Source organism: Hemitrygon akajei, chromosome 6, assembly GCF_048418815.1.
Source record: "Hemitrygon akajei chromosome 6, sHemAka1.3, whole genome shotgun sequence".
NCBI lineage: Eukaryota > Metazoa > Chordata > Chondrichthyes > Myliobatiformes > Dasyatidae > Hemitrygon > Hemitrygon akajei.
The window spans coordinates 78825809-78846852 of record NC_133129.1 but is presented as its reverse complement, the minus strand read 5'-3'; the positions used below and the strand labels follow the sequence as shown (position 1 = coordinate 78846852).

The 21044-nt window shown below is 40.0% G+C and overlaps 1 protein-coding gene across 1 annotated transcript in view; it reads left to right on the top strand.

Moving 5' to 3' along the window:
- dnah6 (dynein, axonemal, heavy chain 6) overlaps window positions 1-21044 on the top strand; it is a 352146-nt gene that overhangs the window by 211979 nt on the left and 119123 nt on the right. Inside the window, exons 49-52 of the mRNA XM_073050010.1 lie at window positions 229-471; window positions 2699-2866; window positions 3450-3685; window positions 17239-17500. Of these exons, the coding sequence (XP_072906111.1) occupies window positions 229-471; window positions 2699-2866; window positions 3450-3685; window positions 17239-17500 (909 nt within the window). The remainder of the gene's footprint in view (window positions 1-228; window positions 472-2698; window positions 2867-3449; window positions 3686-17238; window positions 17501-21044) is intronic.

The following is a 21044-nucleotide window of genomic DNA, read 5'->3' as shown; positions in this document are numbered from 1 at the left end:
TGAGCAGGCTAAAAGTTTGCCATGAGGCAGCTAGCTCCCAGGGTTGAGTTTATATTGCCCACTTGCTTGGTCACACATACTGTGGTTTGGACAATTTGTTTTCAGTTTGCTAATGCTTAAACATGCTGTGTTATTTATCCAGCCATGTTAATAATTAATGCAAATTCTATGAACATTTCTGATTTTGTTAATGGTAAACAATTAATTAAATTCATTCCTTTACTTCAGTGGCCACGGGAAGCTCTTCTTTCTGTATCTAAAAACTTTTTTGCAACAGTCGACCTTGGCAGTGATGAAATGAAGGATAAGTTTTCTGAAATGTGTGTACAAGTCCACATCAGTGTAACTGACATTGCAGAGCAATATTATGCAGAGTTGCGACGAAGATACTACACCACACCTACATCTTACCTTGAGCTGATTAATCTGTACCTAGCTATGCTGCAGGAGAAACGGAAAGAACTTGTGTCGGTAAGGAGAGTCTTTGTTGTATTCTTCAAAACTGCGAAGATAAATTTAATTTCTAATGAAGTTGTAATTTCTTTAAAACACTTTTAATCAAATATTATCTAAGTAAAGTTTTTGCAACTTTCTAAAAATAAAGTCAGCCAACCTAGAAATTCATCTAGTCAGAGGTAAAATGCAATATTATAGCCATCATATAAAAATATTTAATGAGAATCAAAATCACTGACTTACATGGTGAAACTATATAAAACAAATTAAAATGTGCAAAAATAAGTACAAGGAATGACAAGGTAGTGTTCATGGACCATTCTGAAATCTGATGTGAAGGAGAAAGAGGTGCTTCTGACTTGCTTTATCTGAAGTTCTTTCTGAGTAATTACTGCCATATCTTTCTCGTGGTTAGCAATGAGAAGAGGGCATGTCCTGGATGGTGAATTTACAGACAACAATATTTGGACAGCAGCTTGATCTTTTTCTATACAATATTGTTTACATCTGCTTAGCTTCTGCAGTGCCTGGCAAGGTATTTTGTTGTTTTGAGGAAGTCAATAATGCAAACAGCTTATAATTTTGCCATTGGCTGACAATAAAGACAAATGAATTTTTAGCTAATTAATAGCACAGCACTAAAAGATTCTGAGTCTCTGAAATTTATAGCCAGTAATTTTGGTCAGGTCAGATGTATACGTCTTCCACTAATTGATCTGCTACACTGCATGTTGGGAATCAAGATTAAATAGGCTGAGAGGGAAGAGATTTCTGTGACCCTGGAGTCTTCTCATAGAAGGAGGAAAGGCAGAAATACAAAGAAAACCAAAAGGACAGGGCATAGAGAATTGTTAGCAAAATAGAGAAAAGATGATGAATGATTTTTTAAAAATCAGAGGTAACAGCAGTTTAAAGGGATTGGATGGCTGATATCCTCTCAAGATGGGGTACTGGGGAGGTGGGAGACCATGAAAAGGTTTATATGAAATGAGCTGAAGCACAAAGGCAAAAGAGGGAGAAAGAGGAAAGAAAGAAGGTGGTGGCCAAGTGGAAATGCTAGAGAAGAATAAAGAATGAGGGAAGGGAGGAATGTTTCAGAATGAACAATTGAATTACTAGGATCCAGTTGGAGAACAATAACACAGCTAACCTGAAAATGTACTGGCACAGTCTTCTTTTAAAATTCTTTTTCAGATTAACCAATTCATTACCCACAATTACTTAGTGTAGTTTTACTGTTAATATTTGCCTTAAATTTTTCTCAAGATGGGTATCAGGGGCAAGTCTAGCAATTATTGTCCACCTTGAAAAGATAGTGGTGAACTGCTTTATTGAATGGCTGTATTGAAATTACTTCCTGGCTAGAATTCTACAATGGGAGCATTAAGTCTTTTACTTAGTAAATTATGAAGGGATTATGATTTATTCTTAATCAAGTCATGTATGTAATGTCATATTTAAGTTTGAGTTGCTGGCTCTTCTATGCTTGCTGCTGTTCTCATTCTGGGAGTCAGAGTCATGTGTGGGTGATACTGCTAAATAATCTTTGGCAGCCAGTGTATACCACTGATGGAGTGACAAAATATTTATGTGTTAGCCTCTTAAGTCTTAATAAAGCTGTTTTTCCTCTGACACATAAAGTATTTCCTCACATGACTGGTATGTGTGGAGTCATGAGATGAACCACCCTTTACAGAATATCCAGCTTTTGGTCTACACTTGTAGTTATAAGTGTCTAGAATAAATATTGGCACTTGGAAAAGTTTGAATTTATATTGAAGAGTCAGCTAATTTTGTTTGACTAAACTGAACTTTTTAAATAAGGTGACAGTGAAGACAGATAAAGGGATGCCATTGATATAACTTGCTTGAATTTTCAGTAGGTACAAAGGCTGGTTTGCAAAATTATAGTAAAAATGTACATGGGAAGATAATTATGGGCAGAAAATAGAGAATAATGATAAATGGTTATGTCAAGTTAGTGGAGAATAAACTATATGTTCACTGTGGATTATTGCTGGGACCACTATTTTTTCTTGTTATATGTGTGTGAAATTCCCAAATTTGCAAGTGTTGTGAAATTTAGAAATGCGGAATGCAGTAAGGAAGAAAGCAATAAACTGCAGGAAATTACAGATGGACTAGCAGAATGATAAAACAAGAGACAGGTGAAATTTAGTTCTGGAAGGATTGCTGGAATTAACACACTGAATTAATCATAATATTTCTGATATAAATGTAGGCTCGGGATCGTGTGAAGAATGGCCTCACTAAATTGCTGGAGACTAATGTGTTGGTAGACAAAATGAAAATTGATCTTTCAGCTCTAGAGCCGATTCTTCAACAAAAATCAATTGATGTAAATGCTTTGATGGAAAAAATAAGTGTGGACCATGCAGAGGCAGACCAGGTAAGCAATACGAAGAGAATAATTTTAAAGAATGCACATGATTGTTACTTATGGGTTCATGAATTGCTGTTTCTTATAATTAACCTTTTTTTTTACAGCTTTGTTAGGGAAGATGCAGAATATTGGTTTAGTTCATGGTGAGATAAAAATCAAGGATTAGATACTTTGTTGTTTTGAGGCACATAGGGAGTCTGTGACAAAATCATAAATCTAACAGAAGAAAATAAAATCTGGACATGCACAAAAGAAGGTAGGAAGTCGAAGAAGTGATAGAAGAGTGAAAGGGTTTGGAAATTGATGGTAGGTTAAAGGTTAGCTGGCAGAATTTGATCCAGCATTTTGTAGGACATATTTGAAGAATAATTAGATTGGCAATTCACTGATTTACATTGGCTTAGGTTGTTAAAATTTTAAGTCACAATTTTGCAATATTTATTGTAGATTAATATGTTAGTATTCAGAATATGTCATGGTTATCGTAGCCACTGTGTTGAATGTTTTAATAATATCCAAATCAAATGGTGCTTAAATTTGATGTGATTGAGTTTTATTGTACTACTATTTTTATTGCTATGCACACTAGATTCGCAGGGTGGTACAGGATGATGAAGCGAAAGCGAAGGTAAAAGCTGCAGAGACCCAGGCAATAGCTGATGATGCACAGCGAGATCTTGATGAAGCAATGCCGGCCTTAGACGCAGCAAACAAAGCTCTTGACTCTTTGGACAAAGCTGATATATCTGAAATCAGAGTATTCACCAAGCCTCCTGATCTTGTTATGACTGTTATGGAAGCCATTTGCATCTTACTTAATGCAAAGTGAGTAGATAGTATGAATATTAAATTGAATTAGTTTATTGCCATCATATACTGAGGCACAGTAAAAAGCTTGATTGCATACTGTTCACACACATCAAATCATTACACAATACATTGATGTAGTACAAGGTAAAACAATAACAGAATGCAGAATAACGTGAAACAGTTACAGAGAAAGTGCACTGCAGATGAACAATAAGGTGCAAAAACTTAACAAAATAGATTGTCAGATCTAAAATCCTTCCGTTTTACTGGGGAGCCATTCAATAGACATAACAACAGGGTAAAAAATCTGTTCTTGAACCGAATGGACTGTGCTTTCATTCTTTTGTATGTTCTTCCCAACAGGAGAAGGGAAAAGTAAGAATGTCTGAGGTGCTTTACTGAGGCAGTGAGAAGTATGGACAGAGTCCATAGAGGAAAGGATGGTCTCTGTGATGTACTGAGCTGTGACCAAGCCATTATTCATCCAGATAGTAAACAAAAGATCCTGCAGATGCTAGATATCCAGAATAACGTACAAAAATGCTGGAGGAACTCAGCGGGTCAGGCAGCATCAATGGAAATTAATAAGCAGTTGACATTTCAGACATTTCTTTAGGATTGGAAAGAAAGGGGAAAGATGCTAGGTGAAGAAGGTGGGAGGAGAGGAAGGAGGACAAGCTAAAACGTGATAGGTAAAGTCAGGTTGGTGGGGGAGGGGTAATGAAGTAAGAAGATGGGAGATGATAAGTGGAAAAGGAAAGTGCTGGAGAAGAAGGAATCTGATAGGAGAGGAGAATGGATTATGGGAGAAATGGAAGAAGGAGGGGTACCAAGGGGAGGTGACAGGCTGATGAGGATAAGAGATAAGAGGCTAGAGTGGGGAAATGAAGAAAAGGGGAAAGACATTACCAGAAGTTGGAGAAATCAATATTCTTGCCATCAGGTTAAAGGCTACCCAGACAGAATATGAGGTGTTGTTCCTCCAAACTGAGAGTGGCCTCATTGTGAAAGTCATGGACCATCAGGTCAGAACAGGAATGAGGATATGAATTGAAATGGTTAGCCTCCAAAACATTCCACTTTTTGTAGATGGAGCTGATAGGTTCAACATAGCGGTCCACCAATCTGCATCGGGTCTCATCACTGTAGAGGAGGACACATCGGAAGCAGCAGATACAGAAGACAACCCAACAGAATTGCAGGGGAGGTGTTGCTTCACCTGGAAGGACTGTTTGGGGGCTTGAATTGAAGTGAGGGAGGAGGTGTATGGGCAGGTATAACACTTCTGCTGTTTGCAGTGATAAGTACCGGGGGGAGATTAGTGGGAAGGCACAAATGGATAATGGAATTGCAGAGGCAGCGATCCCTGTGGAGAGTGGGGGAAATTGCGGGAGGATGTAAAGATATGTCTGTGGTAGAATCCCATTGAAGATGAAGGATATTGTGGAGAACTTTGTTTTGGATGTGGACACTCATGGGGTGGTAGGTGAGGTCAAGAGAAACTCTATCCCTGTTAGGGTGGCAGGAAGGTGTAGTGAGGACAGATCTCCAGGAAATGGAAGAGATGTGGTTGAGGGAAGCATGAGTAGTGGATGAAATTAAACACCATTCATTAAAGAAGTAGGACAACTCTGATGTCCTGGAAAGGAAAGCCACATCTTGGGAACAGATGCGCCAGAGATGAAAGAACTGAGAAAAGGGAATGGCGTTGTTACCGCAGACTATGTGGGCAGAGTTATAGTCAAGATAGCCTGTTTCCAGTGATGGAGACAGAGTGATCAAGGAAGGGGAGAGATGTGTCAGAGATTGACTAAATGAATTTGAGAGCAGGGTGGAACTTGGAGACAAAGTTGACAAAATTGATGAGCTCAGCATAAGTGCATGTAAGCAGCACCAATGAGATCATCAATGTAGCACAGAATGAGTTGGAGAGCATTATCAGGGAAGGCTTGGAATATGGATAACTCCATGTAGCCAACAAAAAGGCAAGCATAGCTGGCATACATGCAGATGCCCATGGCTGCACCTTGTGTTTGGAGCAAGTGGGAGGAGCTGAGAGAGAAATTGTTGAGGGTGAGGACGAGTTGGAGATGGAAGAGGATGATGGTAGAGGTAACTGGTTGGGGTTGACAGTAAGCTCTGCATTCTGGAGCTGCTTGGAGTCATTGGAGCTGGAGTTGGTGACATTGATATCTGTGGTCTGGAGGTGTCCATGGTCATTGGAACCAGAGTTGAAGACGGCAGGATCTGCAGTCTGGAAGTGTCTGATCAAATCAAGGTTCGAATGTGATTTATCTGGATAAGATGCTTTCTATTGCTAAAAATTGGTAAGGGTCAATAAGGTCATGCCACATTTCATCAGCTTCCTAGAAAGTAGAGGAGTTGGTGAGCTTTCTTGGCCATGGCATCAGCATAGTTGAACCAGGATAGGATATTGGTAATGTTTTCTCTTATGAATTTGAAGTTCTGAACCTTCTCAACCTCAGCACTGTTGATGAAGGCAGGAACATGAGTATTGCCTCCCTTCCTGAAGCCCAGGGCCAGCTCTTTTGTTTTTCTGACACTGAGGGAAAGTTGTTGTCATGACACCATATTAGTAAGCTTTTTAATCTCCTTCCTGTACCTTGACTCCTCGTTATTTGAAATATGACCCACTAAAGTGATATCATCTATAAATTTGTTAGAGCAATCATGAGTGTATAAGGAGTAGAGTAAGGGGCTGAGGATACAAACTTGTGGACCATCAGTGTTTTGAATAATTGTGATGGAGGTGTTGCTGCCTATCCTTACTGATTGTGGTCTATTGATTATGGAGTAGAGGATTGGTTTCAGAGGAAAGTGTTGACTCCAGGTCTTGGAGTTTGGTAATGGGTTTGCTTGGAATTATGGTATTGAAGGAGTATCTATAGTTAATAGACAAAATTCTAACATAGATGTCTTTACTGTTAAGATGCTCCAGAAATCAGTGTAGATCCAGGAAAATGATGTCTGCTGTAGACTATTTCAGCAAATTTCAATGGGCCAATTTTATCTTGAAGGCTGGAGTTAATACTGTCATGACCAACCTTTCGAAGCACCCCATGATGCTAGATGTTAGAGCCACTGGGCAGTAGACATTAAGGCATATTACCTTGATTTTATCTCAGGTACTGGGATAATAGTGGTCTTCTTAAAGCAGGGAGAGGTTAAAAATTCCTGCAACTAATCTTTCCAGTTCATCTGCACAGGATCTAAGGACATGGTCAAGGGCAACATCGGGCTCAGATGCTATCTGCAATTTCAGTCCAAAATACTGATTTTACATCTGCAACAAATATATCTAGTCAATTTTCTCATTACCTTTCCAGTTAGCCTCTTCTTGGACAATAGAAATATTGCCCAATCTATTACATTCAAATGCGGGGGAAGTGGCTCATATGATTTGTATGATAAATACCAAGTATACTCAGTTAATATGCTTTCTTCTACACCATTTTGATTGCTAATTTTATTATTTGAAAACAAAGAATCAAAATGATGTGCTAATTGAATGCTATTCTGAGTAGGTCAGTTTTTTTTTTTGGCTTAGATGTAAGAAAGTATTGAGGTTAAATTACAAGACTAGTAATCCAGAGATGAGGGCTGGCATCCGGAGACTTGAATTCAACTCCCATCATCAAGCTGTTATTAAAACAAACCTTCTTTGATAATGATCTTTTGTGAAGTTTGAGGAGATTTGGTATGCCTCCAAAGACAAGCAAATTTCTACAGATGTATGGAGGCGAGCATCCTGATGGATTGAATCACTGCCTGGTGTAGACGCTCCAATGCACAGGTTTGAAAGAGGCTTCCAAACTCATAATAATATGGGTTGAATCTCAATTGCCCTCTGAACTGACTTAGTGTCTAGCCAGAAATGCCAAGGATATAAACCAATCCCCAATAGTTTCCACAATTACAGAGGCCACTTTCACATGATATCAAGATATGCTTGAGACCACTGGGTACAGTGGAGGTTAAATGACCGACAACATTTCAGCTAAAGTGATAAGTGTTTGCTCCAGAAATAGCCATGCCTCTAGTTAAATTAATCCATACTGTTACAATCCACCTGTTACAATGTGCAAAATTCCCCAAATATTCTTGTGTACAGAAATTAGGATAACTGTCACAGTGAGGCTACATTCAGGTTGGAGAACAACACTTTATATTCCATATGGATAGCCTCCAACCTGATGGCATGAACATCAATTTCTGGGACGTCCACTAACCCAGAAGCCCCCAGCCTACCTCCTTCACTATTCTTTCACCTTATCTCATTGCCTGCCTATTGCTTCCTCTGGCACTCCTCCTCCACCCCCTTCTTTCTTCCATGGCCTTCTGTCCTCTCCTATCAGACCCCCTTCTCCAGACCTGAGTCTCTTTCACCAATCAACTTCTCAGCTCTTTATTTTATCCCTCTCCTTCTCAATTTCATCCATCACCCTGTGTTTCTCTTTCCCTTCTCCCTACCTTTTAAATCTACTCCTCATATTTTTTTCTCCAGTCCTGCTGAAAGCTTTCGGCCTGAAACATTGACTACTTTTTATGCATAGCTGCTACCAGGCCTGCTGAGTTCCTCCAGCATTTTGTGTGTGTTGCTTCATCTACAACCTGTCCTGTTTTGATTTTGGCAGGAACATTAAGTTCCAAACATCATCCCAGCAAAAGTGGGAGATAAGAATTGAACTCCATTGGTGAGGTATGAATGGTTAGGCTTGACATCAAGGTAGCATTTGATGGAGTTTGGCATCAAAGAATCCTGGAGAAGCTGTACTCAATGGGAAAAACTGACCAGCAGATGGAGTTAATGGTCACTCTAAAGAAGGTGGATATAGCTGCAGGAGTTCTGGATGGGCTGGGATTGTTTTGCTTAGAGTGGAAGGGAGGTCATCTTCTGAGGGGTGATCTTCTAGAGATTTATACATTCATGAAAGACATAGGTAAACAGGGTAGTCACACTCTTCTTCCCAGGTGGGGCAGTCCAAATCTAGAGGGCACAGGTTTTAAGTGAAGGGCGAAAGATTTAAAGAAGGCCTGAGATGCAAGCATTTCTCACAGAGGATAGTGGGTTTGGAAAGAGCTGACAGAGGAAGTGGTAGAATGAGCACAATTACAATGTTTAATAGGCATTTGGATTAGTACGTGAATAGGACAGTTTTAGAGGCTCATGGGTCAAACACAGGCAAATGGGACACTTCACTAGCACCTTAGTTGGCATGGATCAGTTTGGTTGAAGGGCCTGTTTCTGTGCTATAAACTCTACCTCTGATTGCACCATGTTCAATTCTACTTGCAACTTGTCAGCCACTGAAGCAGCTTACAAGTTTCAGATATGAGTTAACAAATTGCAAATAGCGTTTGGACCATACATGTACTAGACATTAGCCATCTGTCTCTAAGATTCAATGGCACTACCATTATCAGTCCTCCACCAACATCCAAGTATTAATTTTCAGGTGATATAGTGCTGTAATAGCCATGGACTTTTAATGAAGGATATGAGAATGAGAAGAATATTTATCTTTTAGGATTTGAAATGTCAAATGAGAATACAAAAAATAGGAGTAGGAGTAGACGCTGAAGTGTGCCCCATCATCCGGTATCATCATGGCGGATCTTTGGCTTCAACTCCTCATCTTTGCCAGTTCACCATAACATTCAATAATCTTTCAAATACTTATACCAGTACCTCCAGTTGAACTTGGTCTTTTTGTATGTTTTCCCTGTAGCTGTCAGTCTATGGTTTTGTATTGCCATGTGCTCCTGTCTCTGCTCCTGCTTTACTCTGCCTCTCACCTGTTTCTCATTATTAGCTGTTTTGCTGCCACTTCTGTCTTATTGTGCTCCACCTATTATTTGCCTCTCTGTTTATTGCTCAGTGTATTTTAGTCCTGTGTTTTCTCCTGCTTGTTGCCAGATTGTACCAGTGAATTTTTCTTAACCTTTCCAGCATCCATATTTGTATTCTGTCTGATCATCAACTCTGCCTGTTTTCCAATTCTGGTTTTTGGATTTCTCTGGATGTTTTGATCTCTGCCTGAACTTTGACGCCAACTTTGTTTGCACCTCAGGATTTGTTACTCAATTAATATTACTGTGTGCATGGTACTGGGTCTGTGATTGGATCCCTGCTCCAGCGTCCTGACAACCTATTTCACTCCATCAAAGCCAAATTTCCTGAAATTTCACCACAGCCTCTTATTTTGCAGCTAGATCTATTTGTTTGTGACTCTCTCATGAATGAACTTATTTCCACATCTACCCTATAACTCCCCTCCCTTAGGATCTTGAATATTTAAACAAGTTCACTCCTTAAACTCCAAAGAATGGCGAACCTGAAAGTGTAGCAAACACATTCCAAAAGGAACTTCAAAAACCAGAAATAATTCAGGAAATTATGTAGCAGCTTTATAAAACTCTACTTGGTCTGCATCTAGAGTATTGTATACAGTTCTGGTTGTCCCATATGGGAAAGGCGTCAGGGCTTTGGAGAGGGTGCAGAAGAGGTTTACCAGAATGCTGCCTGGATTACAGGGCATGTGCTTTTACAAGAGGCTGGATAAATTTAGGTTTTCTTCTCTGGAGCAGTGGAGGCTGTGGGGAGAACTGATAGAGGTTTATAATATTATGAGAGGCAGAGATAGAGTATATATATAGCAGCATTTTCCCAGGGTTGAAATGTATAATACCAGATGGCATGCATTCAAGGTGAGAGAGGGATAATTTCCAAGGAGATGTGAGGGGCAAGTTTATTTTACACATAGAGTGGGAATGCCTGGAATGCACCGCCATGGGATTGTGGTAGAGCAAGATATATTAGGGACTTTTAAGAGAAGTTTAGATAGGCACATGAATGTGAGGAAAATGGAAGGATGTGGACATCCAGTAGGCAGAAGAGATTAGTTTAGCTGGCCATTTGATTACTAATTTAATTGTTTTGAAACAACATTGTGGCTGAAAGGTCTGTTCCTGTGCTGTACTGTTCTATGTTCAATATTCTAAACATTTGGATGTACACTAAAGGCGATTAATTCACAGGGGAAATTAGGAGTGTGGGTCTAAGTTGGACTGAACACATATAGTACTTAAGTTGTAGTAATCAGAATCAGGTTTATTATCACTGGCACATATCATGAAATTTGTTGTTTTGTAACAGCAGTACACCAAATGTTGCTACAATAAAAATAAATAAACAAATAGCGCAAGATAGCATTCATGGATTTATAGACCATTCAGAAATTTGAAGGAAAACCAGAATAAGCTGTTCCTAAAATATTGAGTTGGGTGTTCAGGCTCTGTTATCTCCTCCTTGAGGATAATAATGAGAAGAGCACTTGTCCTGGCTAGTGAGGGTCTTTAATGATGGATGCTACTTCTTGAGACACTGCCTTTTCCAAATGTCTTTGATGGTGGGGAGGCTTGTGCCTGTGATAGAGCTGGCAAATTCTACTGCCTCTTTTGATTCTGTGCATTGGAGCCTCCAGCTAGTGATGCAGCTGGTCAGAATACTTGCTTCTCTGCATCTGTAGAAGTTAGCTAGACTCTTGGTAACATACCAAATCTCTTCAAACTCCCAACTAAGTACAGGCTCTGGCGTGCTTTCTTCAGAATCAGAATCAGTCAGGTTTATGGTATTGACATAAGTCATGAAATGTGTTGTTTTGTGGGAACAGTAAAGTGCAGGTATAACAAATTACTAGAAGCTACAAGAAAAAATAAACAGAATCAGGTATATTACGCTGACATATGCCATGAAATTTGTTTTGCGACAGCAGTACATTGCAGTACATAACTTAGAAAACTATAAATTACAATAAGAAGTATGTATCCTGAAAAATACAATGTTTGTAAATAAGTAGTGCAAAAAGAGAATAAAATAGTGAGATGGTGTTTATGGAGTAATTTTTCATTCAGAGATCTGATGGCAGAAGGGAAGAAGTGGTTCATGAAATGTTGAGTGTGTGTCTTCAGGCTCTTGTACCTCCTCCATGGTAGCAATGAAGAGAAAGTGTGACAGATTAATAATGGATTGTCACTTTTTGTGGCATAACTTTTTGAAGGCCTCCTTGATGCTGGGGAGTCTAGTGCCCATTGATGGAGCATGCTGAGTTTACAACTTCCTGCAGCTTTTTCTAATCCTGTGCAGTGGCCCCTCCATTCTAGATGGTAATTCAACCAGTCAGAATGCTTTGCGAGTGTCTTTGGTGACATACCAATTCTTCCTAAACGCTTAATGAGATGTAGTCACTGTCATGCCATCTTTGTAAATGCATCAGTATGTTGTGTCAGGATACATCTTCAGAGATGTTGCCACCTAGGACCTTGAAACTTATCACGCTTTCCACTGTTGATCCTTTAATGAGGACTGGTGTGTGTTACCTTAACTTCCGCTTTCTGAAGTCTGCAATCAATTCCTTAGTCTTACTAATGTTGGGTACAAGGTTGTGTTGTGACATCACTCAACTAATCAATCTATCTTGCTCCTATTTGCCTCTTTGTCACCATCTGAAATTCTGCTGACAACAGTACCTAGCCACACAGCTGTGGGTGTAGACTGAGTAAAGCAGTGAGCTAATCACACGTCCTTGAGGTGCACCAGTGTTGATTGTCAGTGAGGGGGAGGTGTTATTTCTGATTTGTACAGACTGGGGTCTCTTGGTGATGAAGTCAAGGATCCAGTCACAGAGAGAATTAGAGTGGCCCAGGTTTTGGAGGTTATTGATTAGAACTGAGAGTATGATTGTGTTGAATGCTGAGTTGTAATCAATAAACAGCAGCCTGACATAAGTATTGCTATTGTCCAAGGGATCCAAGACCAAGTGGAGAGCCAGTGAGATTGTATCTGCTGTAGACCTATTGTGGTGATAGAAAAATTGCAGTGGGTCCTAGTCCTTGCTTAGGCAGGAGTTGATTCTAGTCATGATAGACCTCTTAAAGCACATCATCACAATAGATATGAGTGCCACTGGGCAATAGTTGTTGAGGCAGCTCATCCTGTTCTTGGTTAATGGTACATTTATCACCCTTTTGAAGAAGGTGGGAATCTCCAACTGCAGTAGTGACAGTTTGAAGATGGTCTTGCACACTCCCACCAGTTGGTTGGCACAGGTTTTCAGTGTCCTACCAGGTACACGATCAGTTTCTGACACCATGCGAGGGTTCACCCTCTGAAAGATGTTCTGATGTTGGCCTCCAAGACAGAGATCACAGAGTCACCAGTTGCTGCAGGGATTTGCACAGGTGTAGTTTTATTCTCCCTTGCAAAGCATACATAAAAGGCATTGAGCTGACTTGGGAGTGAGGCATCACAGCCATTCCTTCACTTTGTAGGAAGTAATGGCCTGCAAAACCTCCCAGAGATGATGTGCATCTGATTGTGTCTCAACCTCAATTAGAATTATGTTTTCACTCTCAAAGTAGCTTTCCATATGTTACACTTTGACTTCTTGTATAGTTCTGGATCACTGATCTTGATGCCACAGATTGAGCCGTTGAATCTCTTGCATTCATCCTTGGCATTTGGTTTGGGTATGCCTGGTATGTTTTCGAAGGTACATGCTAATCCACACATATCTTGATGAAGTCAGTGACAAATATGATGTATTCATTCAGATTCTAAGATGAATTCCTGAATATTGTCCAGCCCATGGACTCAAAGCAGTCCTGTAAGTACTCTTCCACCTTTCTTGACTATACCTTATTGGTCGTCACCACTGCCTATACGCTGGGAGTAGATGTACAGCCAGGTGATTAGATTTTCCAAAGTATAAGTGTGGGATGGCACGATAACCCTTTCTGATAGTGGTATAACAGTGGTCAAGTGTGTTGGCTGCTCTGGGTCTATGGGTGATATGATGGTGGTAGTTGCTCAGAGACTTCTTCAAGCTGGCCTGGTTGAAAACTGCTGCAATGATAGGGAAAGTATCATGGTGCGTTGTTTTGTGTTTGCTGATTACGGAGCTTAGCTCCCTCCAGTGCCTGCCTGACATTGGCCAGAGGCAGAATGTACACTGCTACCAGGATGATGAAAGAAAACTATCTCGGCAGATAAAATGAATGATATGTGACTGCTAGATGTTCCAGGTCAGTGAGCGAGATTGAGACGGAGCCACCACATCTGTGCACCATGATAAGTTAATCATAAAGCAGACTCTGCCTCTTCTACCTTTGAAAAAAGTCTGCACCGCTGTGCCCAAAATGACAGGGGGTAGTCATGTTTATATGATGCAAGGTACGCAGCAGTCTCTGATGTCCTTTTGGTATAGTAATTTTGCTCTGAGGTCTTCAGTTTTATTTTCCAGAGACTGTACTTTCACCAGCGGCATATTTGGGATTGGGGATCTAAGGCATTGGTGTTTCAATTGTACATGTAGATAGGCTCGGCTTCTGTGATTATGTTTTCTTAAAGGGGAATTGTACTCATGACCTGAGTCTGCAGTCCAGGATCCATTGATTTTGAGTATGAAGAGATTTTTTAGATAGCTTAAAATGATGCTGCTTACTCAATTACCCATGGCTATAACTGGACTTCAGTTGTAGTAGTCCTAAATGGGAATATTTGTTGATTCCCATCAGAGCCGCGAGCAAAGCATCGCCACTTATCAGTGTCATCTTGGGTCAATAAAATAGTACATCTTAGGTAAATAGTGCAATAGTGAAATAGAAAGTTAGTTTTCAGGGTTCATGGACCATTCAGAAACCTGATGGCAGAGGGGAAGTAGTTGTTCCTAAAAAGTTGAGTGAGGTCATTAGGATCCTGTACCTCCTCACTGATGTGGGAGCAGAGGATATGTCCCTGATGGCAAGGGTCCTTAATGAAGAATACTGCCTTCTTGAGACACCACCTTTTGAAGATATCCTCAGTGATGGAGAGGCTTGTGTGTGATAGAAATGACTGAGTCTACAAATCTCTGACGCCTCTTACAATCCTGAGCATAAGTGCCTCCACACCAGATGCTGATGCAACCAGTCAGAATGGTGACAATGATACATCCGTAGAAACTTACTAGGGTCTTTGGTGACATATCAAATCTCCTCAATATTTTAATTAAGTACAACCATTGGCACTTGTAATTGCAGAAATATGTTGGGCCCAGGTTAGATCCTCTGAGATGTTAACGCCCAGGAACTTGACATTGTCTACCCTTTCCACCACTGACCCCTCAGTGAGGATTGATGTGTGTTCTCCCAACTTCTCGAAGTCCACAATTAATATTTTTTGTCCTGCTGACATTGATTTCAAGGCTGTTGTTGTGACACCATACAACCAGTTGATCTATCTCCTCCCTTATGCCTCATTGTCACCTTCTGAGATTTTGCCAACAACAGTGATGTCATCGGCGAATGTATAGATGCATTTGAGTTAAGTCACACAGTCCTGAATGTAGAAAGAGTAGAGTAGTGGGTTAAGCACAGATCTTTGAGGTGTGCTGGTGTTGATCAACACATTTATTCTCAGCCAACTATCCCATATGCTGTGTGATTCTATGATACTAACATTAGTATTCTATTAAATTCTATATTAATATAATGAAAAGGACCAGTATCCTGTTGAAACATAAAAACATAGAAAACCTACTATAGAGGCCCTTCGGCCCACAAAGTTGTGCCGAACATGTCCCTACCTTAGAAATTACTAGGCTTACCTATAGCCCTCTATTTTTCTGTGTACCTATCCAAAAGTCTCTTAATAGACCCTACCGTATCCGCCTCCATCACCATTGCCAGCAGCCTATTCCACGCACTCACCACTCTCTGAGTAAAAAACTTACCCTTGACATCTCCTCTGTACCTACTCCCCAGCACCTTAAACCTGTGTCCTCTTGTGGCAACCATTTCAGCCCTGGGAAAAAGCCTCTGACTACCCATACAATCAATGCCGCTCATCATCTTATACACCTCTATCAGGTCACCTCTCATCATCCGTCGTTCCAAGGAGAAAAGGCCAAGTTCGCTCAACCTATTCTCATAAGGCATGCTTCCCAATCCTGTTGAGGAGTGACCTCATTGAAATCCTTCAAATGGTGAAAGTCCTTGATAGTGTGGATATGAAAAGAATCTTTCCTATGGTAGGAGTGTCTAAGTCCAGAGGACACAGCCTCAAAATAGATGGGTGTCCTTTAAGAACAGAGATGAGGAGGAATTTCTTTAGCCAGAGAGTAGTGAATCGGTGGAGTTCTTTGCCACAGGCAGCTGTGGAGGCATAGTTAAGGCAGAGGTTGATAGATTCTTGATTGGTCAGAGCACAAAGGGATACAGGGGGCAATGCAGGAGACTGGGGCTGAGAGGAAAAACGGATCAGCCATGATGAAATGGTGGAGCAGACTCAATGGGCCAATGGCCTATTTCTGCTCCTATACTTTATGATCTTATGGTCTGTCCTTTCTAATTTTTGACAAATTTCAGTTCAAATGAACAAAGCTCCATTGTGAATGTCTCAAATATCAGGAGAGCTATTTAATAGTGATTGTTAGTAATAGGGGAATTTAGAGTGAATTGATGCAGCTGTGTGCAAATAGGATTTGATGATGACTGTGGCTGTACACCTGAAGACCTTTTTATACTGTACTCTTTACATGTTCTTGATACTTCACACTTGACATTGACCTCATTAGCTATAAAGCTTTAGTGAATCAATATTAATGTACAACATTTTGGCATGGTTCGGAGCAATGAGCACTATCAACCTCAGCCTACTCAACAGAATTGTTAGAATATGAAGTAAAATCATTGGCCAGGAATAAGACTGACTCAGCAACGTCCGTAAGGGATGGACAGTAAAGAAGGCTGAACAAATAGTAGAACATATACACTTCACACATACTACACTCTCAAGCCATCTGGATGCTGCTAACGGTCCCTGCCCATCAGCACCAGAAGAGGCTTATCCAGTTTTGTATCTTCCTCCATTTGCCTCCTCAGAACCCAATTTTGAATAAATAGTATGCATTGCCTCTCTGACAGTAAAAGTTGTCAGTTTGTCATTTTTATGTGTATTTGTTTTAAATTACATGCATTATTTTCTAGTATTTATTATCTATTGTGAGTATTTTATATTGTGTATAACTGTATGTAGTGTGGTGTTGTGTATCTTACATTCTGTCATGTTGTCCTTAGCACTGCACAAAGAAGTTACTCACAAAAAATACAGTGAATTATATTAAAATATGCTTCCCCCTATCATTTGCTAATGATTGATGGTTCCTGGAGATTGTATTCCTAATAATATGTAAAATTTTCAAGGGCAATTTGCAAGAGACTAAGTTTATAGGTGTTGCCTATTTTCTATTATGACTGAATTTCTGTCTGTGTCTACTGCAAGTCATTTTCTTAATTGCCACTTTCTCATCACACTGAGGCACAAGCAAATGAACTTGTGCTGATGCATCAGACATCGCAATTATGTTAAATAATGGTATTTTGAATCATTCAGTTTTCAATGGATGCCGCCTTTGCTTTTAATTGATTGTCATAAATTTGTTGTTGGGTTTGTTCATTCACTTTTGAAACTACAGTATTTTATTCGATTTCTTTTTTTTGTGTTATAGAACTGACTGGGCTTCAGCTAAGCAAGTTCTTGGTGATTCAAATTTCTTGAAGAAGCTCATGGAATATGACAAAGACAACATTAAACCACAGATTCTGCAACGACTTCAAAAATATATTAACCATCCAGATTTTGTACCTGAAAAAGTAGAGAAAGTGTCTAAAGCTTGTAAGTCCATGTGCATGTGGGTGAGAGCCATGGATCTGTATTCCCGAGTTTCTAAAGAAGTTGAACCAAAACGAATGAAACTTGCAGCAGCTCAGGTGAGTTAGAACTTAAAACTATAACAAGACATAATTTAAAAATGAAAGTAATATCCACCCATTTTTTGAGCCCATAATTGAGTTCAAAACAAATCTTCTTTGCTGATGTTCTATTTCTAGTACCATCTAAGCAGGCTGAGCAGTGACTGTGGGAGCTTAACAAATCTATGCACTAGATATTCCTTTGGTATACTACAGTGCATATAGAATATTCACTGTAGACACCTATACTCAGTTAAAGCCCTCAATAACAGAAAACAATGTGCTAGTATGGAAAATTAGTGGGAGACTAAGGTCCAAAACAATGATAATGCTGCTGGTGCGAGCTATGCTTCACTGCAATTGCACTTTCCCCAACCATATTCCAAATTTAGGAACCTTCCTTTTGCTGCCCTCTGTAGTGAGAGCAGAACAAAGTAAATGAAGCAAGGCTATGTGATTGACACCTGGGCATGTGGTTAGCATCAATATGAAAACGTAGAGTTGGGACCACACAGCCTTATGAGATAATATTGAGCACAGAACAAACATATAAGGATATTCTACCACATACAGATATCCTGTACAGCGGTGCAAATGGACACCCTAATAATGACAGAACTGGTTTTCAGTTTGTAGATTAACCATGTTATGGTGCCTAAAGAAATTTGAAAAAAAATTAAAATTACAGAAAAGCTCTCATCTCTGTTTTCATGCAGTTCAAGCTCTGTTTTCATGTAGTTTATAGCAGCCAGTATTGGGTCCGCCTTCATAACTCTGAGTTCCCCCACTAAGCTGGCCTCCTATTCCTCTATTTCTCCATTAACTTTTGGAGATTCACCACGAACCCCACAGTCAGTTAACTTCGGCTATGCTCTTTTCTTTACTTATTTTACCAGCCTTCGGCATTATAGCACCTACACCGACTTTATACTTCGGTTGCAAATGAGAGTATTTTCTGTAGAAATTGTAGTAGCTAAAGCAGAGCAGTGTGAGACACGACTTTCTAAGTGGCCACCATACCCGAAGTCCAGATGAGAGCTTTTCTGTAATTTCTGAGTTTATTTGCGTTATAATAAGGATAGCAGCAGTGATTGATTGGTTTCAGTAAAGATAAGAGTGGACGGACTGATCCTCATTAAATGTGGAACTGTCATCAGCGATAATGGGAGACAGAATGTTTTTTGGGGGGTTCTCACAAAAGTGTGGGGGGGAATTGTTCATGTTTGGTGTGTTGGTTGTGGGTTCAATCATTTGGGTTTGTTAGGCTTCTCTTTAAATGTATTCTTATATTGCAAGGTAATCTATTCTTTTTTGTTGGAAATGTCTCAAGGTGTAAACCTTAATTTTGTTTCTTGGAACTGCAGAGGTCTGCAGCAGCTTAGAAAAGTTAAACAAGTCATGAACAAGATAAACGGTATGAACTCCAAAATTGTATTTCTACAAGAAACTCATCTCTTAGATGAGGACAGTATAAAAATTAAAAGGAGGTGGCAGGGTAGTGTATATACAGCATCATTCTCATCTAGGGCTAGAGGAGTTATGATTCTTATTCATAAAACAGTTCCATTCCAAGTGAAAAATGTAATTAAAGATAGAAAGGGAAGATATTTAATAATCCAAGGTTCTCTACTAACTGAAAACTTAAACTTAGTAAACTTGTATGGTCCCAATATAGATGACCCTAGTTTTTTTGAAGACCTGTTTCTTAATTTATCAACATTTGCAGGGCAATACATAATAGCAGGAGATTTTAACTGCACATTGAACCCCAGTATGGATAGGGCCACAGCGACAGATCAAACACACAACAGGTGTACAACAGTTATTCATCACTTTATCAAAGAATTAAATATGATAGATATATGGAGAAAATTGAAACCAAATATCAAAACCTACTCTTGTTACTCTAGTACATTCCAGATGTATTCTCGAATAGATTATTTCTTAATTTCCTCAGGATTATGGACCAAAATTCAGAACTGCTACTATGACAATATTGTGATCTCAGATCATGCACCATGTTGCCTAGAATACATAGATAAAAAGCTGATAAAAGATCCTTCTAGATGGCACTTTCAACACAAATGGTTACAAGATGAAGAATTTGTAAAATATTTAGGGAAAGAGATAGATGAGTTCTTTGAAATTAATACAGCACATCTATCATTGGATGCCGAAAAGGCCTTTGATAGGATTGAATGGCCTTATCTTTTCTATGTCTTAGAAAGATTTGGGTGTGGAAATAACTTCATAAAATGGGTTCGGGTAATATACAAAAATTCTACAGCAGAAATCTTAACAAATAGAAACATTTCAAGACCAATAACAATCAGTAAAGGTTGCCAACAAGGTTGTCCACTCTTGCCCTTATTATTTACAGTGGCAATTGAACCTCTAGCAATAGCAATACGTTCACACCCACAGTTCTGTGGAATAACAACAGGACAGATAGAACACAGAATTGCCTTGTATGCTGATGATATAATTTTATTTATACCCAATTTAAATAAATCGATCCCAACCTTGCTACAGCCAATTAAATCATTTGGTGAGATTTCAGGATATAAAGTGAATAATACTAAATCCTCTATATTACTGCTCAACGCTAATGAAAGAAGGGATCCAATTTAATGTTGTACAGCAGTTTAAGTATTTGGGAGTAGAGATTCTGCCTAGATTAGAACATCACACACAAAATGCTGGTGGAACACAGCAGGCCAGGCAGCATCTATAAGGAGAAGCACTGTCGACGTTTCGGGCCGAGACCCTTTGTCAGGACTAACTGAAAGGAAAGATACTAAGAGATTTGAAAGTAGTGGGGGGAGGGGGAAATGCAAAATGATAGGAGAAGACCGAAGGGGTTGGGATGAAGCTAAGAGCTGGAAAGGTAATTGGCGAAAGTGATACAGAGCTGGAGAAGGGAAAGGATCATGGGACGGGAGGTCTCGGGAGAAAGAAAGGGGGGGAGCACCAGAGGGAGATGGAGAACAGGCAGAATGAAGGGCAGAGAGAGAGAAAAAAAACAAACAACTAAATATGTCAGGGATGGGGTAAGAAGGGGAGGAGGGGCATTAACAGAAGTTAGAGAAGTCAATGTTCATGCTGTCAGGTTAGAGGCTATCCAGACGGAATATAAGGTGTTGTTCCTCCAACCTGAGTGTGGCTTCATCTTGACAGTAGAGGAGGCCATGGATAGACATATCAGAATGGGAATGGGACGTGGAATTAAAATGTGTGGGCACTGGGAGATCCTGCTTTCTCTGGAGGACCGAGCGTAGGTGTTCAGCGAAATGGTCTCCCAATTTGCGTTGGGTCTCACCAATATATAAAAGGCCACACCGGGAGCACCGGATGCAGTATACCACACCAGCCGACTCACAGGTGAAGTGTTGCCTCACCTGGAAGGACTGTCTGGGGCCCTGAATGGTGGTGAGGGAGGAAGTGTAAGGGCAGGTGTAGCACTTGTTCCGCTTACAAGGATAAGTGCCAGGAGGGAGATCGGTGGGAAGGGATGGGGGTGGGGGGTGGGAGACAAGTGGACAAGGGAGTTGTTGTAGGTTAG